A 20,983-nucleotide genomic window follows, 5' to 3' on the forward strand; every position below is an offset into this window, starting at 1 on the left:
CAGATGGCTTGCCTTAAAACATAAGGCTGGGATTTTCAAGGAAACCTAAGGGAATTAGACACACAAATCCCACTAAAAATCCAATGGGAATTGGGTTCTTAGCCCCTTGAAAAATTTCAGCTTAAGTATATTAATTTCTTTATTTTAATACTTCCTCTTTTTATATGTTTGGTGGAGATTTTGTGTGTGTGTGTGTGTGTAACATTATTTATTCTATGTCATTCAGTGACAAACATGCCCCAGAAGTATCACGTTAGAATGTTATATGTCATATTCTATATGCTGTTAAATCACCTGATTTAAATTTGGGGTATATTTATTATTTGGTAGCTGTTCTTGGTTAAACAAGGTAAATCTCAAACAACTCCAGTGGAAACCTGAGTTACTCTGTATTTATATTTGTCTTCACTAGAGTTGTTCCTGAATTAGTGTATCAGAGTGTAGAATTTGGACCTGTGTTGGAAAACCTTTTGGTAGGAAAGATAATTTATCTTTCTTCTTTTAGTTACGTTTTCCTCAGTGTTTCCTTAGAAAACTAAATCATGAAGGTCTAACTATCAGACTTTTATTTTGGGGTAACCTCTCTATCTACACAGTTTTAGTGCTGCTGAGCATGGCAGTATCACACATTTTATCAAGTTCCATGTTTTCAGGTCTGAACAACTTAACAGATGTGTCTTTGTGTTCCTCTCTTCCTAGCGGTGAAAGCGGTGCTGGAAAGACTGTAGCTGCTAAATATATCATGAGTTACATCTCTAAAATATCAGGAGGTGGCCCCAAGGTACAGGTGAGTTGATATAGTGTAATGTTGCTGTAAAGAAACTATGTCAAATCTTACTGTATAGCCACAATACAAGAGATAACACTTACGAGGTAAATGGCTGAGCACACATGTACAGCCAACATAGATCCCCTAGCATAGAAACTGGTGTGGCTCTACTGCACAAATGGGTCTTCCAGAGTTCAGGTATCCATGAATTGTACTCTGTAGGGGACGGATGAATTGGGGCCAGGGATTCACCCCTGCACACATCTGCTGGTCCTCCACCTGTGGATGGGGAGTCCATAAGATGAAAACCTACTAGTCTGAACAGACCCCTGTGGAACAGCTTCAGTGTTGATGCTGAATTATTCAAAGGTTAAAGATTTTGGGGAAAAACGTTTTTGAGGGAATTTGTGACCTCAAGCTGTAGGGAGAGGAGTTTAATTTATAGCAACCAAACATTATTTAACAGCACCTCAGAAAACCTCTGCTTTTTCTACAATGTCAAATATGAATTTTTACTAGACCTTTCAGATCCAGAGAGAATTGAACTGTCTCAGTGGTTCATATCTCCCATTAAATCATGGATTTGTGTTCACACATTAGAGGGAAAAGAGAAGGACCTTTATTAAACATCATTTTAAACAAATTATCTAGTAGGAAATGTAATTTCTGGGAGCTAGCTAGATTGGTGAATAGTTGCTTGTTAATAATTCTGAAACTACTGTCTGCACTATCTACACAAGCATTTTAACTAAAGCTAATGCAGTAAATTATCCATAAAATTCCACTAATGGAGTTCTATGAGATCATCGGCTGATTGACAGACAACTATTCTTGGTATGTAGCGGCTACCCTTTACCAGTGTGCTTTTTTTTTTTTCTGCTTACCATAATACATTGGCCTTAGTACAAGCTCTGATGATGATTATGTTCTTCCTGTTTTGTTTGTGGAGACAATGATACAGGGAACATTGCACAGTCATTCAATAGCAAAGGGAAAATATGCATTGTGTTATTTTTGGAGTGGACTTAATCAAATTATAAATAATTGTTTCAGTTATTTTAAGTAAATCCCAGCTCTTCCTACAAGATGCAAAATAAACTCAGTAGTTACAAGACAGAGCTGATTAAACGGATACATTTTCTTGAGTAGTGTATTATTTTTGTGTGAAATTCTATCCTCTCTACACAAACCTGAATATACACTAATTTTGAGCAAGAAACTAACACCCTGATCCTACTCCCATTAAAGCAAATGGCCCTTCCACAGCCAATGCTTCAAACTATGGGCTGATGCCACTCTACACCTGCTAGGCTGAGTTTTATGATAATTGAATCTGGGTAAGTGAGAATCCAGTGGCTTCCTCATGGCCTGCTCCCAGCACTTTTCTCCTTGCTGTCTGATTCGAAGCTCTCACAGAGCTAACCATTAGCCCATCTGTGGTCCTGAGCTACCATTCCTTATGCAGGCAAAACTCCCATTGTCTTGACAAGTTTTGTTTGTTTTAAGGAATTGCAAGATTGGGCTCCAAGGTTATAGGTTTAATTAGTAAGCAGTTATTTCATAAACAGGACATAAATACTTTGAAACCGAGTGATGATGTGTATAGTGTTAAAATAATTATTGTTCCCCATCCTGATCACCAGATGCTTTTCACTATCCAAACATATCCTATGTATTTTGTTGCAATTTTTAATTATTCAGCAGAGTTCTGAATCTGCTTTTGAAGCCCTACATTTTCCAAATTCTCTACCTTCTTCCATTTTATCCCATTTGTCATTGTCCTCAAGATTCCAGTTTCCTTCTCTATGTGTTTCATTATACTTCTTGTTTGGACAGTAGGTCTTATTTAGAAGGGAAGTTAAAGGCAAAGAGGATAAAATGTGGCCAGAAATGTTGCAACCTTGGGCCAGATTGTGCCGCCAGATGCACTTGGTATAAACCTGGAGTAACTCTGTTGATTTAATGTAGATTTATATGCAGTTGCTCAGGTTAAAATATGATCCTCAAGGTTTTTTGTCCAACTCAATCTAGCCATGATCCAGAAAAATAAAGTTTCTCAGATAAAAAGTACTTAGTGAAACAAAGGAACATAGGATTCACCATACAGGATCCAAACCATTAGTCCATCAAGTTTGGTAGCCTCCTCCCAGTGTTCCAGGAGAAAACTAACCCATTTCTCTCTGATCCCGCTTCCACTCCAGTAAATCACTCAGCCAACTGTGAACTGTTCTACATGGATATTTGTTATTGTTTTAATGTTCCCTAGAAACAGGGTTTTAAAAATTGCAAGCCACCTACTAACAAGGGGAGAAACTCTACCAATTCAGGGGTAGGAGAATTCTACCACCCAGGCCAGTGGTAGTGGCTTACTGATACTAAGGGGTGGGGATCTGCACCACTTTGCTTTTCTTCCTCCTGTATTCTCGTCCATCCCCCCCATCTTCCTAGCTGCTGCAAGAGTGTGAGAGAAAAAGTCTCTGTTACTTTATCCTTGACCAGAGTCTGCCTCTGCTTCAAACCCTGTGAGCAGCAATGAAACTGTCAAGAAACAGGTCAGTTTCATTGTGCTCCTTCTTGGCATAGCCAGTGTTGCTACTTATAGCTATCTGCAAGTTCAAGAAGATGACTGCATCAGTTTACTTTCTGTTTAAGTCTTCACAATTATAAGAACTAGAAACTTGATTTAAAAAAAAAAAACTTGCATTCTGCAGACATGTTGGCAGATTCCCCCTCACCTGGCCAAGAGGATATTCTAAAGCCTGCTTGTAGAGACAGGCATCCTTGCTCCTTATATATATCAAGTTTACAAATCATGATTTCATATGAATGCTCCCATACCTTGATAAAGATCCCAAAGCAGATTTTTTTTTTTTTTTTAATTACAGCATGTGAAGGACATTATTCTGCAGTCAAACCCTTTACTGGAAGCCTTTGGGAATGCGAAGACTGTACGGAACAATAACTCCAGCAGATTTGTAAGTTCCTCTCCGCAAAAGATTGCTTTTGCTCCTAACGTGTGAGTTTGATTTTGACATCTTTGTGAAGGAAAATGCTGGTTTTCATATAAACGGAGAGGCACACATTTCAAGGTCTCCTAGATGTTATTGCAAATGTTTGTTTCTATTACGGTTTGGGCAAAGGTATTTGTAAGCAGTGTGATGTGTAAACAAGACAACTAGCAACCTAACTGGGGCCTAATCTGCACTGAACTGGAAGGTATGAGCATATCTATTTTCCAACCCGTGTAATAATTAGCTGTGATTTTTTTTTAATGGGATGGAACAATTGCTAGGCTTCACTGTTGAGCATGAAGGTTATTCATCTTTCCAAAAAGGAATAAGGAATTGTTTTCAGCACTTGATTATAAATGTTATACATAGTAATGGGAACTAACACTACATATGCAGAATAATGGCCTGATATTGTACCCTAAGTTCCGTTTTAACTAACGTAGCCCTTACAACATTTAATTTGGAAGAATCACCATGTATTTATAAAATATAGTGAAGAGAGAATGGGATAACGTTACAGTACATATGTGGGACCAAATACCCTGCTTGTGTAAATGGGCACAGCTCTATTTAATTAAAATGGAGTTTTATCCTTTTACACCAGCATGAAATTTGAACCGTGCTTTTCAGATTTTAGACCCTTGTTGAAAACATACTGGATATAATAAAATATAAATGTCTTCACAGACATTCAGATATCAAGTGAACTAAAATATACAACTAGGTTATCTGATACATCATGCAAGGGGGAAAAAAAATTCAAAACTGTAGATATCCTTATTGTTTTCCAATGTATTTCCTCGTCTGTGACTACCTGTATTAGCAGTGTGCCTTGCTTGACAAACTTCTTCCCCTTTTGCTCCCCTTAGTCATCCCCTTCACAAAATAGAAGTAAGGGTATATTTTGAAGTTGACGTGGGTTATGAATGCGGTTCCTCAGTCCACCAAGATAAAAGGATCATTGATATACATCACCTGGAAACAGAAGGCTGTATTAACCATTGGTTTAAGGGGTTGTAAATCTACAACACTGGAGTAGTTCCCACATACATCAGTAGTAAATTTAGCCATCAGTGTTTCATTTCTGCAATCTGCCTAATTTACACCAACCAAACAAGGCAGAGGAAAGAAGTCCCCCAGTTAGTCCTTACATATGGGTTAGTGTACATCTTTGTTCTAAAGCATTACAGAATTATTATGTTGGGTTTAGAATTAGGTAACTGGACATGGAAAAGTGGGGAAGAAAGTAATTGTTTCTTAAGAGTCCAGGCCTAATTTAACCTTGAAGTAATACAGAATACATATTCTAGTTAGTTTCCTTGAGTTATACTGCAACAGGCCTCTGCTTTAAGCTTAGTTTTTATTAATCATTCAAAAACCTCTATAATTATTTGTTACAGGGGAAATACTTTGAAATCCAGTTTAGCCCAGGTGGGGAGCCTGATGGTGGAAAGATCTCCAACTTTCTCCTGGAAAAGTCTCGGGTGGTAATGAGGAATCCTGGAGAGAGGAGTTTTCACATTTTTTACCAGGTCCGAAATGTACAGTTCCTTTCACAGTTATTAAAAAAAAATACTTCTTTCATTTCTAGTTTTTCCTTTATATTGGTACGTCTCTCAATGAAGTCATGCTATTGACTGCATGTTTAAAAGGGCAGTCTGAATGTTGCTAGGTACCTTCAGTGCACACTAAGGCATTGTCTAACATAGACTCATTCAGTGGCTTGAGTCTCTTTCCAAATCCAGAAAACAGTAGACTCTCAGTGAAGTAACAACATGATGTATTTCTAAGGGCCAGCTTGAAAATTCACTGTTACCTCCCACATGGAAGAGTTTAACAGAATATAGTAGATAATTTCCCTGCAGATTTTTTAAAACTATTCTGTAGAATGTAATAGAGAATGATAACTTCTGTCCTAGCATTCTATTGTCTAGCTGCAAAAGAGAAACAGGCATCATTCTCCATTAAACTCTATAAGATTTTAGGATTATTTTTATAGTACCCTAAAAGTTTCATCTCTATTGCAGTTCATAGGACCTTTCTCTAAGGGCTGTTTTTCTTTCACTACCTTTTGATTGGAAAGATCCTTGTAAGCTAAATACTGGTTAAGTTGTACTAATAGAGACAATGTCAGTACAAGTGACTGTGGGCCAGCTTCATGGACATGAAACATCACTGCCAAATGGAAAAAGTGGAACTGGAGCTGGAAGTGCTTCAGGGACTGTGCATTCCCCTTCTTTGAGGGAAGTGAATGCATTGTTCTTCTGCGCCCTACTCCTCCCAGTTTAGGAGAGGCTTTGACAAACTCTGAAGCACACCCCATTTTCTCCTCACCCTGAAAGGTGGCTACAACATAAGCCATGAAGATGAAAAGGACAGAGGGGGTCTTTAGGGTTCTGATAGTGATTGCAGAGGATCCACTGGGGGTTTGTTCATTCATTTTTGGGTATTAAAGATGTGTCTATGTACATATATCTGAGGCAGCATGGTGGCTCAGTTCATACAGTCTGGTGATACAAAGAGATCAGGAAGCTTCTTTAATTGTCCTATCCCAGCCCTGTGCCACTCACTCCCAGCCCTGATCGGCATAAGAGGTGTGAGGAGGCATAGCTGAACATGTCTAGTTGGCAGCTGGTGTCAAGTGGAGTGCCCCAGGGGTCGGTCCTGGGGCCGGTTTTGTTCAATATCTTCATAAATGATCTGGAGGATGGTGTGGATTGCACTCTCAGCAAATTTGCGGATGATACTAAACTGGGAGGAGTGGTAGATACGCTGGAGGGCAGGGATAGGATACAGAGGGACCTAGACAAATTGGAGGATTGGTCCAAAAGAAATCTGATGAGGTTCAATAAGGATAAGTGCAGGGTCCTGCACTTAGGACGGAAGAACCCAATGCACAGCTACAGACTAGGGACCGAATGGCTAGGCAGCAATTCTGCGGAAAAGGACCTAGGGGTGACAGTGGACGAGAAGCTGGATGTGAGCCAGCAGTGTGCCCTTGTTGCCAAGAAGGCCAATGGCATTTTGGGATGTATAAGTAGGGGCATAGCGAGCAGATCGAGGGACGTGATCGTTCCCCTCTATTCGACATTGGTGAGGCCTCATCTGGAGTACTGTGTCCAGTTTTGGGCCCCACACTACAAGAAGGATGTGGATAAATTGGAGAGAGTCCAGCGAAGGGCAACAAAAATGATTAGGGGTCTGGAACACATGAGTTATGAGGAGAGGCTGAGGGAACTGGGATTGTTTAGTCTGCAGAAGAGAAGAATGAGGGGGGATTGGATAGCTGCTTTCAACTACCTGAGAGGTAGTTCCAGAGAGGATGGTTCTAGACTATTCTCAGTGGTGGAAGAGGACAGGACAAGGAGTAATCGTCTCAAGTTGCAGTGGGGGAGGTTTAGATTGGATATTAGGAAAAACTTTTTCACTAGGAGGGTGGTGAAACACTGGAATGCGTTGCCTAGGGAGGTGGTGGAATCTCCTTCCTTAGAAGTTTTTAAGGTCAGGCTTGACAAAGCCCTGGCTGGGATGATTTAATTGGGTATGGGTCCTGCTTTTGAGCAGGGGGTTGGACTAGATGACCTCCTGAGGTCCCTTCCAACCCTGATATTCTATGATTCTATGATTCTGTGAACACTGTACTTGGGTGATCCCCAGCTGGCATAACAGACCCTTGGGGATTATGACAAGCCGGTGTTGTTCAGAGCAGCCAAAAGCCACTTTGAACTATGCTGAGGATGGGGACAGTGAAAAACTGGCCTCTGGATCAGGGAGTCACAAATTAGTGGGGCCACCTGAGGAATCCTCCCTGGACATTTAGTCCTGGTATTGCAGACTTGAAGACACACCTATCCTGACATTCAGTTCACATTTTCCTCACACCTCTAATGCGAGGGAGCTTGTATCAGCATGCAGCATTGCAAACTGAGAGTCTTATTCAAAGATCTAGTACTGAACACAGAAGTTTAAAAAAAAAAAAAAATCATTCCTGGGAATGGGAATGAGTGTCTGTTCTTCCAAGCCAAGATCAGAGAAACCTGAGAAAGGTACACTGCTGGCACTGCGTTCACCTGGCAAATAAAGAGACTGTCTTCTATGACATTACAGCCTCAGTCACCTGTTCAAGAGCTGTCCTTCCCCAGTTGGAGAGAGTTAGCTATGTAATGGAATTATATCTGATTTCTGGTGTTTTTCTTTTGCAGTTTATTGAAGGTGCCTCCTCAGAGCAAAAACACAGCCTGGGCATTACTAGCATGGATTACTATTACTATCTGAGCCTCTCTGGATCCTACAAAGTAGATGATATAAATGACAAATCTGATTTTCAGGAAACTCTGGTGTGTTTTTTAAATCAGTGCTCTGTGTATGTGTATTCATTCAGCTATACCTTTTAAGGCAAACAGTTTAATGTTTCATATTTACAGAAAAAGGAAAACCACATGCTGCAAATTCTTGTAGATAAAAACTCACCCATATAATTTTAATTACCCCTTTATTCTGAATGGGTGTTCTTTCTGGCTAGCGCTCTGATAATTCTGCTAAAATAGCCACGCTATTTATTTTAGAGGTACAGATTCAATAGAAAAGAAGATCAGCCAGTGAGCAGCAGGCAGAGAAAATGCATTATGAAAAATATTAAAATACAGCACAATGATTAGCTTCCACTGAAAAGTGAAAATTGAGAACAGAAAGCTCTCAACTGTATATAGTAGCATGGGCTGAAGGTTAGAGGAAGGGACTGAGGGCTTGTCTACATGTACAGCGCAGTGTAGCGCTTTAGTGAAGACTCTACTGTGCCTCTCCTGTTGGCATAGTTAATCCGCCTCTGGGAGAGGCAGTAGCTGTGTCAATGGGAGAAGCTCTCCCGTCGCCATAGCGCTGTCTACACTAGGGGTTAGGTCAGTATAACTGCGTCACTCAGGGATGTGGATTTTTCACACTGCTGAACAACATAGTTATACCAAAGTAAGTTTACAGAGTAAGTGTAGACCAGGCCTGAGAATCCGGAGACCAGGGCTCTGCATCCAGCTCTGATATTGACTTGCTGTGTGACCTATGGCTAGCTATGTGGATACCTCTGCCATTTCCAATGCAAAACATTATTTAAGTGCCAAGTATCATCATTATTACTGTACCAGCCTATGTGGGACTTTGGCAAAAATTACAGATTAGGAATCAGATTTGTAAAAGAACCATTTACTATACTTGATAAAAAACTATTCTGCAGATCAGTTATAAGCCTAAGCCAGCCAAAATGTAACTATTCTAGAATCATGCAGTATGCAGTTTTCACTTTTGTTAGGTCTAAATCATCTATTTGTGTAACAGGAATAATGTTTTTATAATACAACATTGTCTTAGAATCTGTGTCTCCTTCTTTAATGCCTCAGCTTCATTTTAGCATATATGATGAGCTCATCTAGATCTCACATCCTGTTGATGAAATTCTGTGGAAACTTTAATGGGATTTGGAGGCCTGATTGCTTTAAATTCTTTTGAAAATCCCAGACTTAATTTTTTTAATTCCAATTAATTATTCATGGTTTGTGAAAAATATGGTGAATGAATAATGTTAGTAACTTGATGTCTTTCTTTTCTCAGCATGCAATGAATGTGATCGGCATCTTTGCAGAGGAGCAGTCATTGGTACTACAGATCGTGGCAGGAGTGCTGCACTTGGGAAACATCAGCTTTAAAGAAGTTGGCAATTATGCTGCAGTGGAGAGTGACGAGTGTAGGTAGCTCTGGAAACAATTACAGGATTAATGATGATGCAACAGGCTGAGGCCCAGATGTTGCAAGGTGAACTGAGTAGTGAGCTGCTTATCCAAATACAGTACATCATTTCTCATGCTCTGGGATTGCTAATTTGGTTTCTCTTCCAAAAACAATACGGGGTCATAGTCCCTAGTTGCACCCCAGGCAATCTTATTGACTTAATGAGAGGTGGAGCAGCAACTCTCTCCAGAGCTGGCCTTGGTAGCCAGAGCATAGATGCTTGGGGCATTGCCCATATTCCTACCCTATCCAGGCATTAAATGAAAACACCTGCTGTCTTTTAAAAACGTGGATGGCAAGGCAACCCTAGTGTAGCTTACTGTAGAACCCTGAATGAGCATAGGAAGGAGAGTAAGAAATATTAGGTTTCAGAGTAGCAGCCGTGTTAGTCTGTATTCGCAAAAAGAAAAGGAGTACTAGTACTCTAAGGTGCCACTAGTACTCCTTTTCTTTTTAAGAAATATTAGGAGCTGGATAATTGTATCCTTCCTTATTAAGTTCTGAACCTTGATGCTTTTTACCAAGAACTTTTTAAGGTTTAATTTCACTTAATTTCTTTCAGTCTGAGTTCAGTGCTTAATTTTCATATTTCTTCCACAGAGTGGTTTGCTTGTATTCAAATCACTGGTGTAAACTGTCTTATATGTTCTAAGGTTTGAGGTAAACAGCTGAAGACCTTTTTTGGGATGGGGTGCAATTTGTTTAAAATCCATCTGAGTGTAAAGACTTGAATAATTTCTTGGAAGATTTAGAGAAGGTTTTGAGCCATAAGTCCCATTTTTACCACATCCCACCAGGTTTATTTCCGATGACTGCTACTTGAGATACTTGTGCGTTTTCTTGTTTGTTTGTTTGTTTGTTTTTTTTAAATCTTTAAATCACCATCCGTTGGTTTAGTTAAAAAACAACAACCCTGGTTGTTCTTGCAGTTTTGGCTTTCCCTGCTTTCCTGCTGGGAATTAACCAAAGCCGCCTGAAAGAGAAACTGACCAGCAGGCAGATGGACAGTAAGTGGGGAGGCAAATCAGAGTCCATTAATGTGACGCTTAATGTGGAACAGGCCTGCTACACCAGAGATGCTCTAGCCAAAGCCCTTCATGCCCGAATCTTTGACTACCTGGTGGATGTAAGTTGAATTTTTTCTGATTATGTCACTAGGGTTAAATGATGAAAGGAAAAAATATCCCATGTGGGCTTTCCCCCACAATTCTCTGCTTTTGGCCATTGTATCCTTCCCCCACTGCACTACATTTCCTCAAGCCTTAAACAGCTGTTAATTGCTAACCCACTGCTATACAGCCCTCTCCATGCCTCCCTTCCACACACACACAAGCAGGGCTCCCTGGTGGCTGCCCTAGAGCAGGAATGCTAAGGGCAGGGGAAAGGGGTGCAGAGAGGCTCTTGCATGCAGTACTCCTGCGCTGGAGGCGTCCTTAAATTGCTTGCGTTCCTAGAGCATTTAGCTGGGGACATTATAAAGATAGTGGCAGCACTGGATGGCACAACAAGGGCATGGCCATGGAACTCGAGATAGTGGCTCGAAGGCCCATGCTACATCTTTTCAAACGGTTTAAATGGCTGGTGAGTGCACCATCTCCAGCACCGTTAGAGGCATTATGCCTCCTCTCAGCCTTCAGTCACTGCTGCCCATGTGGTGTACCACCTTCTCCTCGCCCACCTGCCCTCCCCCCATCCCCAAAATACAGCTCATGCTTTCAGAGCCTTAATGTGACCTATAGTCTGGGGCACTCTCAGGAAGGAAGAACAGTCAGGTAGTGAAACTCCCAGGGGGAGTGGTTACAGCCTCCCTTCATTGTCCCATTCTTGCTGCTTTCCAGATGCTATTCTACTTCCTCTCCCTTCCTCTCATGCAAGGTAGTCCCTTTTCAGGATGAGACTGTAGGCTGAAATGGGAAGGGAGAAACATCAGATATTGGACAAGATATTGGGCTAGCTGGAGCAAAGGTTTGTTCCAGGGTGGCATTGCTATTTTCTTATAACTGCCTCACCATGGCAGCTCCCACTGCCTATATAGCAGGTGTCACTGGTGTTTTGCTCTTTTAAGTTGCTGGCAAGGAAAAGCAGAAATTTAAAAAGTTTAATGGGAAGAATCAGGTTGCATATCAGCAGAACTCTAACTGTTGAGCTTTTATAAACGTTCCTTTTATTTCTTGTTTGCTTTTTTTATTTCTCTTTTTAAATGGTCCAGTAACTCTTTCTAATGAGAAACAGATTTACAGGTAATAGCTCTGAAGGCTCACTTGCTTGGATAACGTAATGTAATTTATATAATATATACTGTAATGGATAATGTAATACTCATTTGCTAACTGACGATAGAGTTTACCTTTTTAAATAAAGTGAAATACACTTGCGGGGAGAAAAGGGGAGTTTCATTCTTCATTGCATATAAAGAGGTTATTTTGTACAACCCAAATTTTTTCAGTTCAAAGTTGCTTAAGGGTTTAAACTAGTTTGTTTTGTATAAACATGTTTTTTCCTCTCTGTTTTTTATTAGTCCATTAATAAGGCTATGGAGAAGGACTATGAAGAGTATAACATTGGTGTCTTAGACATTTATGGCTTTGAAATATTCCAGGTAAGAGTACAAAATTCAGGATCTGAATTGACCTGATGGGGAGAGAAGAATTTTTTTTTTAAAACTCTGTTCAAAAGAAAGAAAGGAAAATGTCGTCTTCCTGGGCATTCATATGAACTACAGTGCCCAGTGGTAATAAGTCATGTAATAAAAATGAAGTACTGAAAACAGCTTCAGAGAATCTCGGTCACTGACCTTTACACTGAGGTGGTGACAATACACGGAATAAATGTAAAATCAGCTTCCAGCCCATCATTGAAAATGTTCATTAAAACCTCTCCAAAAATTGCTTATTATAAAAAAAATCAAAAGCTGTTTAGTGTAGAGCATGAGGCTAACATTGTTAATTTTTTTTCTGTTTCATTATAGAAAAATGGTTTTGAACAGTTCTGCATCAACTTTGTTAATGAAAAACTGCAGCAGATTTTCATTGAACTGACACTGAAGGCAGAACAGGTAACTACACATTGATAATCTCTGAGTTAAAAATTCACAGAGTTAGCTGTCACCCTTTTGTTTGGTGCTGGGCTGAGGTTTCAGCCAGTGACAACAAAATTTGCCTTTTTGTAAAGCAAGGCCAAAAAAAATCATGGCAGTTAACTAACCTTGAAAATGTAAATAGCATCAGTTGCAGACACATTTGTCTTCCAATACAGTGATACAAAGGTGAGTCTCTTGCACAGTGTATTTATGCAGTCATATGACTTTCTGACCACTCGCGCTGTGTGATCTGACTCACTGACAGAAGTGGAAAACTGCAGCTTGGTTCCATCCCTCCATTTTTGTGGAAAATGGCACTAAAAGTTAAATGCAAAAACAGTTTGTCTCACCCATTTGTCTCTATTTTTAATGAAATAGAGAATTCAGTTAACTTGGCTGTACATTTATTTTTATGCTACCCATTTCCTCACTTCTCTACCCTTTTAAAAGCATGTCCCTTTCTCTGCCCTGGAATGTCTTCGCCAAGTTTCTCCTTACATGAGCATCAAATTCTACACTGGAAAACAATGATAGCATGCAATATGCCCAGAGAGGTATGGTCTAGTAGTGCAAGTATAAACCTGGCACCCAAGGACTCCAGAATCAGCAGCTAAGTGTTCTTGGGCCAGTATTTCCAGAAGTGTACATACACAATTGCACTTCCACAAAAGTGCACACAAATGACTAGTTAAGTATCTAGCTGGACATTTATGTATGTAATTGATACAACTAGGGCTGGTCAAAAAATGTTTTAATGACATTTTTCTATCAAAATTTTTTTGAATTTAACATGTTTTTGACCAGCTGTAGAGTTGGTTGCACTCACAGTCACAGGAACTGTGACCAGAAAGAGGGAGCATAGCTGGTCCTGCATTTTTGCATGTGCAGTTCTGAACATGCTGTTGTGGAGATCTGGTCCTTAGCCTCTCTGACTCAGTTTCTCCATCTATAAATTAGCCTTGAGAATATTGACAATCACCTGCGTCTCAGGTATTGTGAAACTTGTTTTGTTAGTGTTTGTAAAGCGGGTTGAAGATAAACATGTTAATTGAAAATCCTGCTCTGATTAGTAACTGCTCCAGTCGGGGTGAGGAGAGTGGAAGGACTCTGAGGCCTCTGAACAGCACAAGGTGCACTGGATGAAGGGGGAGGATTTTATCCTCTGCCATGTCAGTGTTGTGTAATACAGAGCTGGATTGTACCCCAGTATTATTTTTCACAAAGTAACTGTAATCTGAGATTGGGAGACATATCAGATCAGAACAAGGGAGAGGTATGTTGTAGTTGGTGTTTTGGTCACCAGTATTACCACTAAATTATTGAATTTATATTCAAAGGGCCAGATTCATCCCTGTGGTAATTCCGTTGACTCAAAGAGATGAATTTGCCTCAGAATTCCTGTATTCATTTAGGACACAGTTCCGTGAATCCTCTACACGATCCCATAGACATTATCCAGCAGGAATTATCGTCAATGCTTTTGGCAAGATCACCAAAAAGAAGCTCCCAATCACCTGTATAGGCAGGTCTTTTAAAACCATTTGAATAGTATAGAATTTGTGTGTGTGGACTATCCTAAATCCACTACTAAACCTACAATGTGAATGAATATTTGGGTCTTTCTTTCTATCTCACAGGAAGAATATGTGCAAGAAGGAATTAGGTGGACACCCATAGATTATTTCAACAACAAAATAGTATGTGACCTCATTGAGAATAAAGTGGTAAGTTTTTGTCACAAATACAGATGCATGAAACTGAGACAACATTTTTCTCCAAACTAATAGTTAGGACTGCCTCGCTGTCAAGAGTAGCCCAGGGTTGTGCAGCCAATCCCATATGGGTAACATGTATTAGAGATGGACCGAAATTAGAACCCCAATACTAGTGCTGGTCAAAAGAAAAAAAACTACCCCATTTTTCTGCTGGAAAATGGAGTTTAATCAAAATCTAAATTTTCCATGAACTCCACATCGCACTGAGGTGGCTCAGTCACAGGGAGACCACACTGAATCATGGGAAATGTAGTCCAGTTGGGGAAGTGGGCCCATAGGGGAGAATGGGACATGAGGGAGCGAAAACTACAACTGCCATGATGCACTGTCACAGCTCAGGCAAAAGCAGAGATTAACGTTTTGACATTTCCAGGTGGAATGTTTTCAGAACTTTTTTTCCCATGAAAACTTTTACTATTTACACTTTTCATCCTGATTTGGGATGAAAATAAACATCAAAATATCAGAATTTCCCATGGAACAGAAATTCTGGTTTGTTTGAGCAGCTCTACTATTTACCCCCACACAAAGTCCCAAACTTTGGTCTTGGTTCAGAGGAAATGGTGAACCGTATGCATAGCATTCCCAGTGTTGCCTCTCATTTATCTGAAATGTGGGTTAGCTTTTGGTGGTGGGGGAAGAAAATTGTGTATTTGTGACAGCTTTAAGCTAAAAGAATTAGATTTTCTGGGCACATTCACTTTTCTCCCTATCATTAGAGCTATCTAGTCAATCCTAGGACTTCCAGTTCTTCCTTATCTTTGCTTTCATGCTAATGGACAAATTAATCCCTAGTATAACTCCATTGGCTGTGGGGAAATTACACCTGGGATGAATTTGCTCTTAGTGTTTTACTCTATCTACCTTGAAACCATATCACAGGTTTCTTTTCTTTTCTTCCCCTTCTTCCCCATTGACCTCTGCCCTGTCAGAATCCCCCAGGAATTATGAGCATTCTGGATGATGTGTGTGCCACAATGCATGCAGTGGGAGAGGGAGCTGACCAGACGCTGCTCCAGAAACTCCAGATGCAGATTGGGACTCATGAACATTTCAACAGCTGGAACCAGGGATTTATCATCCACCATTATGCAGGAAAGGTGCTACAAAAAAACAGCTTTTAGAAGGAAAAAAACCCCAATTATTTTAAATACTGTCTAATTTCTTTTAAATAAAAGCACAGTAACCAAATAGAAGGGAAATAGTTTTAACCCTGGATTAAAACTAAATTATCAGTTGCACAACTATCAAATTTAGTGAGTCTGACCCTCCTCTGACTGCCATCAGTTTTTCACTGATATAACTCCATTGACTTCAAAGGAATTACTCTTGTTTTACACAGGTATAGGTGAGGAGTATCAGGCCCCATGTTCTCAAAGGACAGGTCTACACTTAAAATTTTTGCCAGTATTGTAATGTCTGTTAGGGTTGTGGACTTTTTAATGACATTTTTATATAGGCAAAAGCACTAGTGCTTTCGGTAGTACTGTTTATTTCATTTGGGAAAAATCAAATTATGATGGCAAAATACTCTTTTTCCAGTATAAAATCCATCTACACTAGGAAGGTTTACTTTTATAGCTACATTGGCAGGCCTTTTCTAGTATAGACTGGGTTAAATCTGGGGCTCAGCTGTGTTTCTTCTCTACAGAATGTGTGTTTTTTAAATTTTTTGATTAATCTCACACTAGGGACAACGGTCCTAGAGTCAGATTAGCAATTTGCATCTGTGATAAAATAGTTACAACAAAACCACTAGTTAAAGATGTTATCAATTTGTATACTTACAGATGTGCAGTATCATTCAAGGTCAAAAACTTTTCTGCATGTCAGGGAGAGATTAGGTTAAAAAAATAAAATGAGATTAAGGACATACTTTAATTGAGAAGTCAAGGAAGAAGCCTGCTAAATTGTCATTTCTCCCTTGGGCCACCCTTACTCACACTGAGTAGACCCTTTATACTGTAATAAGTTCTGTTGAAATCAGTGGGACTGCTTGTGGAATAACATACTGCTTAACAAGAGAAGTAGTATCAGATTCTGGCCCTGAACTTGTACTGTGGCAGCATACTGCAGGGATTTCAGAAAGTATGTTATTTTATATATCAAATGTGCACCCAACAGGAGTAAGTTACAAACAGATTTGCAGCCATAGCTCTGGATTTCCTTGATTTGTTGGTTAAATGTAGGTCCTTTGCATTAGTTTCATTTGATCAGTTATTAAAAATACAAAATAAAAATAACCAAGAAACTGATATAAGAATCAGTCAGTAGCATTTATGTGAACATTTTAAAAAAGGACCATAGAAAGTATTGGGTCAGTGCCTATTCTGTTTCCAAGAGAATGTAATTGGAAACCTTAGAATTCATTGAGAACTAGAATTAGAATTAGAATCATAACTGAATATGAAATATGGATATACAGGAAAAGGTGTTATGAAAAGTAACTAGTTGTATGTACATAGATACTTTTCACATATGAATATCCTCCCTAGTTGCAAAAGCAATCATGTATAAGGACTAACTGTTTGTAAAACTAGAAGGTGTGAAGAAAAAGCAAAAAGTATTAAAATATTTCTTGGAAGAGAAGAAAAAGTTTGACATGTGACTGACAGTTTGTTCCCAGAATTTAGACCAATATGAATAAAAACAGCTGAATTATAAGCCTCTGAAAAGTGGTGTTTCCAATGGAAACCACGACGACCCTTAACAGTTAAATTAAAGTCATTTTCTAATAAAATATAGTCCAGCTATTGATCATGACATACTGTGTATGACTGGCTAGAAGATCAGCAACCAACCATCAGCAGTAAGGCAATTGAAAAGAACATAACATACATTAGCTTCTGAGTGAAGCCATGGACTTCAATGAGATCAAGATTTCACCCAGTATTTTCTTATTGTAGTAGCATGTGTACAACAATGAGGTGCAGAATATTCCGTGTATTCTGGTTGGCATAGGTTATACTACAGGGGTTTCAGTATCAGTCTACCATACATATCTCTTGACATGGCGCTAAGATTCACAGAACTTTGACATGCAGAAACACTCATTTCCTGTTTCTTTCTCGTACTGACAGCAACAACTGTTTCCATTATGGACTGCAGTGCTAAGATATCATCAAGAGAGTCCTTTTTCTTCTTCTTTTTTTAAAAAGTGAAATAAAGGAACCTAGTCAACTTGAAATCTAGTCAGTTTAAAAAACAAACAAGTTAAAATTACTTTTGCATCTGTCCCCAAGTGTGTCTGCCAATTTTTGTGGTTTTTACAAATGACATTGTCTGTGGCAGTGTGAGATACCTACTGAAACCAGAGAGGAAGTGAATTACACAGGAGAAACACTGAAACTGATGGCATACAAAGTGCTGTCAAATAATGGTGTCCCTCTTAAATTTGGAATCAATATGCAGGTGTTCTGTTTATTATTTTGTACTAAGTCCTGCTGTATTTCTCCTATTTGTTCTTGATTTTTTTTTAACACCGCAGTACTTATTGATCTTATTGAATTACAGAAAACCTTGATTATGCAGAACTTTTGTTGTTGTTGTTGTTGTTTTTCCCTATATGATGTTAAATTTATTCCCAGGCTGTTGCATCTCATTAACCAGCTGCATGGTATTCTTTTTCATTAAATTCTAAATACATAACTGACATCAGCTAAGTCTTACATGACAAACTCATGAGGCAAATTATATTCAGGGATTTATTGGTTACCATGAATCAGATCAACAGAAAAATCATGGGGGTTTTAAAATATTGTTTAATTATCAAGGTCTCTACTAAACAACATTTGATTTCCACCTTGACCCAGGTATCCTATGATATGGATGGATTCTGTGAGAGGAATCGGGATGTTCTTTTCATGGACTTGATTGAACTCATGCAGAGCAGTGAGCTGTACGTAGACAAAACTTGTTTAACACTTAACACTTTTGGTGACTAGAATGTTGGTTCAAGTAGATGCCGGCGGCCTGATTCTCCACTGCCTTGCACCATGTGTAGCCATTTACACCTGCGCAAAGTGGATATAAAACACGACCAAATCAAAATGGTAGCATTTTGTAGCCAATTTACACAGATGTGAATGACTATAGACTGTGCAAGGTGCAGTGGGGGATCAGGCCAAAAGTAGACTAGATATGATCAGTGTACAGGCTAGATATGATCAGAATCTCGTCCAGTGATTTGTAAAGTGCTTTGAAATCAATAGAAGAAAGGTTCTTGGTTAAAGGTACAAAGTAGCATTTTTAAATATTGTATATTTTAATTAATAATGTTGATATATTAATTTTTAAAAAAATTAAGGCTATCCATATAATATTCCTTTGAATCTGGGATTTTGTGACCCTTCAGAAATTCTCGTGTCAGCGAAAGGGATTGCTGAGAAAGCACTGTCTGCAGATAAAGCTGTTGGAAAATGTTGATCTTAGATTGATTTGGTATGTCTGCATTCGCAAATTACTGTAAATAATCATGCATAGTCTACTAAACCACCAGTTTCTACCATGTATCCCTTGAGATACTACAGTGTGCAGAATGCATGGTTGTTCTGTCCTCATACACCAACATGTCTTGCTAATTCTTTTCCAGACCTTTTATAAAGGCTCTATTTCCTGAAAACCTCCAAGCGGACAAGAAAGGCCGCCCAACCACTGCTGGCAGTAAAATTAAGGTATGTTCAGTTTATGCCTCTTGGATATAACTGGTGGAAAGGGCGGGGACAATTTTTCTTGGAGTTAGTGTTTTTATACTTGAAAACTTTCCTTTTACAGTAACAGGATCAGCTCAGAGGGGTCTGATGCCCTAGCCTTGATAGAAAGACCCCCTCCCTCCCCAAAAAAAGTCAGTTTCCCATCTCATAGGTACCTATACAAACAGTTACTGAACATTTTTCTACTTGGTATGACATCTGTTTTAGCTGAATTGATGAGCTAGACCTTGTGACCTCTTCATACTTAATATTTGCATAGTGCTGGAAAATAAATTAGTTGTATGAGTGGTAAATACTTTTATTATGGTTATTTAGTAAATTTATTAAGGGAGAACAAGCCCAGCTACACTGTATCCAAAATAAGAAATGTGCCTATACTTCAAAGATAACAGGCCAAATTTCTTAGCTGGTAAATTGGTACAACTCTATTGACATCAATGGAGGTACACCATTTTACACCAGCCAAGCATCAGGCCCAGAGTATTTTGTTTAAAGGTGAATATTGCATTTGGGAAATATATACAGGTTTTTGCATTGTAACCATTTCAGAATGAAAGTGAAAATTCAGTCAACTTCAGTATTTCATTAAATGTCAAAAAACAAAACGAAAATATCCCAGCAGATTCTGCACAACTAACAAGCAAGGGAGTAACTTCAAATTAGCAACATTCCTGGGCTTTGTGAATGAATAGGGAAGGAGTCCTGGAACTTCACATACACACTGTATACAAAATCGCTTCACAACCAGGCCAACTTTGTAATTTTCCTCATAAACAAAATAGGAGTTCTGGACAGTGAAAAAGAGTGAAAAGCACTTTATTCATTAAATACTGTACATACATACCCACACATACTTATACATTGCATTTGGAAAATATATTTCCCCCCCAATTACATGTATATAATTTTCCTCCCCAAATACAATATATAGTATGTGTGGGTGGGTGTGTGTATTTAATGAAAAAAGTGGTTTTCACTGTTTTTCATTGTCCAAAACTCCTATTTTGATTATGAAGAAAATTACAAATCTGGCTTGGTTGTAAAGTAATTTTGTTTCAGCCATCACAACATTATATTTTCACTTGATGTGAATTTTTTTGCCCAGCTTTAGTTTGAATTTCCAAAATGGCAATTGGTGGCAGTGATAGCAGCACTGGCATGTGCATAATGAATGAGCCCCTTCAAACAGCTGCTTGGTGTCCTGCAATTAACTACAGATAACTTGTCCCTTAACAGCCCAGAAAGCCTGATCCAGTGCTCACTGTAATCAATAAAAGGCTCCTGTTGACTTCAGTGGACATTGAATCAGGCCTCACTGTTCAGATTTCTAGCATATTATTTGAAGATTGACCTGAACCTATGCCCCCCAGATCCCAAAGTCCCAAAAATTTGGAAGAGTTTGGATCCTAATCCGAATTTAGCAATTTCTTGTTATTATTACTGCAAGAAGGCTATTAATAACTTGAATTCTCACTTACGTCAAATAGATCTTAGCATTTTTGTCTAGAAAGCAATGTTAGTCTAACGACACTGCCCCTTTTGTCATATTTCACCTTGACTGTTGAGATCAACTGAAAAAAGAAAAGGAGGACTTGTGGCACCTTACAGACTAACAAATTTATTGGAGCATAAGCGTTCGTGAGCTACAGCTTACTTCATCGGATGCAACTGAAGCATTCATATAACAGCCCCCAGATTTAAATGTCAGGGGCTGGAGATAGGGTGATTTCATTTAAAAGCCATCAACTCTCAACTCACTCCCCACCCTCAGGGCATCCTACCATGGCAGTATATCTACTAAAGTGTTTTCTTAGGAGGTGGCTTGGCATGGGATTGAGTTTCACTGTAGTGGGAGTTGG

At 39.1% G+C, this 20,983-nt stretch overlaps 1 protein-coding gene across 1 annotated transcript in view; it reads left to right on the plus strand.

Moving 5' to 3' along the window:
* MYO1E (myosin IE) overlaps window positions 1-20,983 on the plus strand; it is a 156,801-nt gene that overhangs the window by 88,910 nt on the left and 46,908 nt on the right. Inside the window, exons 5-16 of the mRNA XM_077829324.1 lie at window positions 700-787; window positions 3,655-3,744; window positions 5,181-5,312; window positions 7,983-8,117; window positions 9,382-9,514; window positions 10,488-10,684; window positions 12,077-12,157; window positions 12,527-12,613; window positions 14,275-14,361; window positions 15,345-15,512; window positions 18,225-18,310; window positions 19,004-19,085. Of these exons, the coding sequence (XP_077685450.1) occupies window positions 700-787; window positions 3,655-3,744; window positions 5,181-5,312; window positions 7,983-8,117; window positions 9,382-9,514; window positions 10,488-10,684; window positions 12,077-12,157; window positions 12,527-12,613; window positions 14,275-14,361; window positions 15,345-15,512; window positions 18,225-18,310; window positions 19,004-19,085 (1,366 nt within the window). The remainder of the gene's footprint in view (window positions 1-699; window positions 788-3,654; window positions 3,745-5,180; window positions 5,313-7,982; window positions 8,118-9,381; window positions 9,515-10,487; window positions 10,685-12,076; window positions 12,158-12,526; window positions 12,614-14,274; window positions 14,362-15,344; window positions 15,513-18,224; window positions 18,311-19,003; window positions 19,086-20,983) is intronic.

Source organism: Eretmochelys imbricata, chromosome 10 (genome assembly GCF_965152235.1).
Source record: "Eretmochelys imbricata isolate rEreImb1 chromosome 10, rEreImb1.hap1, whole genome shotgun sequence".
NCBI classification, from domain to species: domain Eukaryota; kingdom Metazoa; phylum Chordata; order Testudines; family Cheloniidae; genus Eretmochelys; species Eretmochelys imbricata.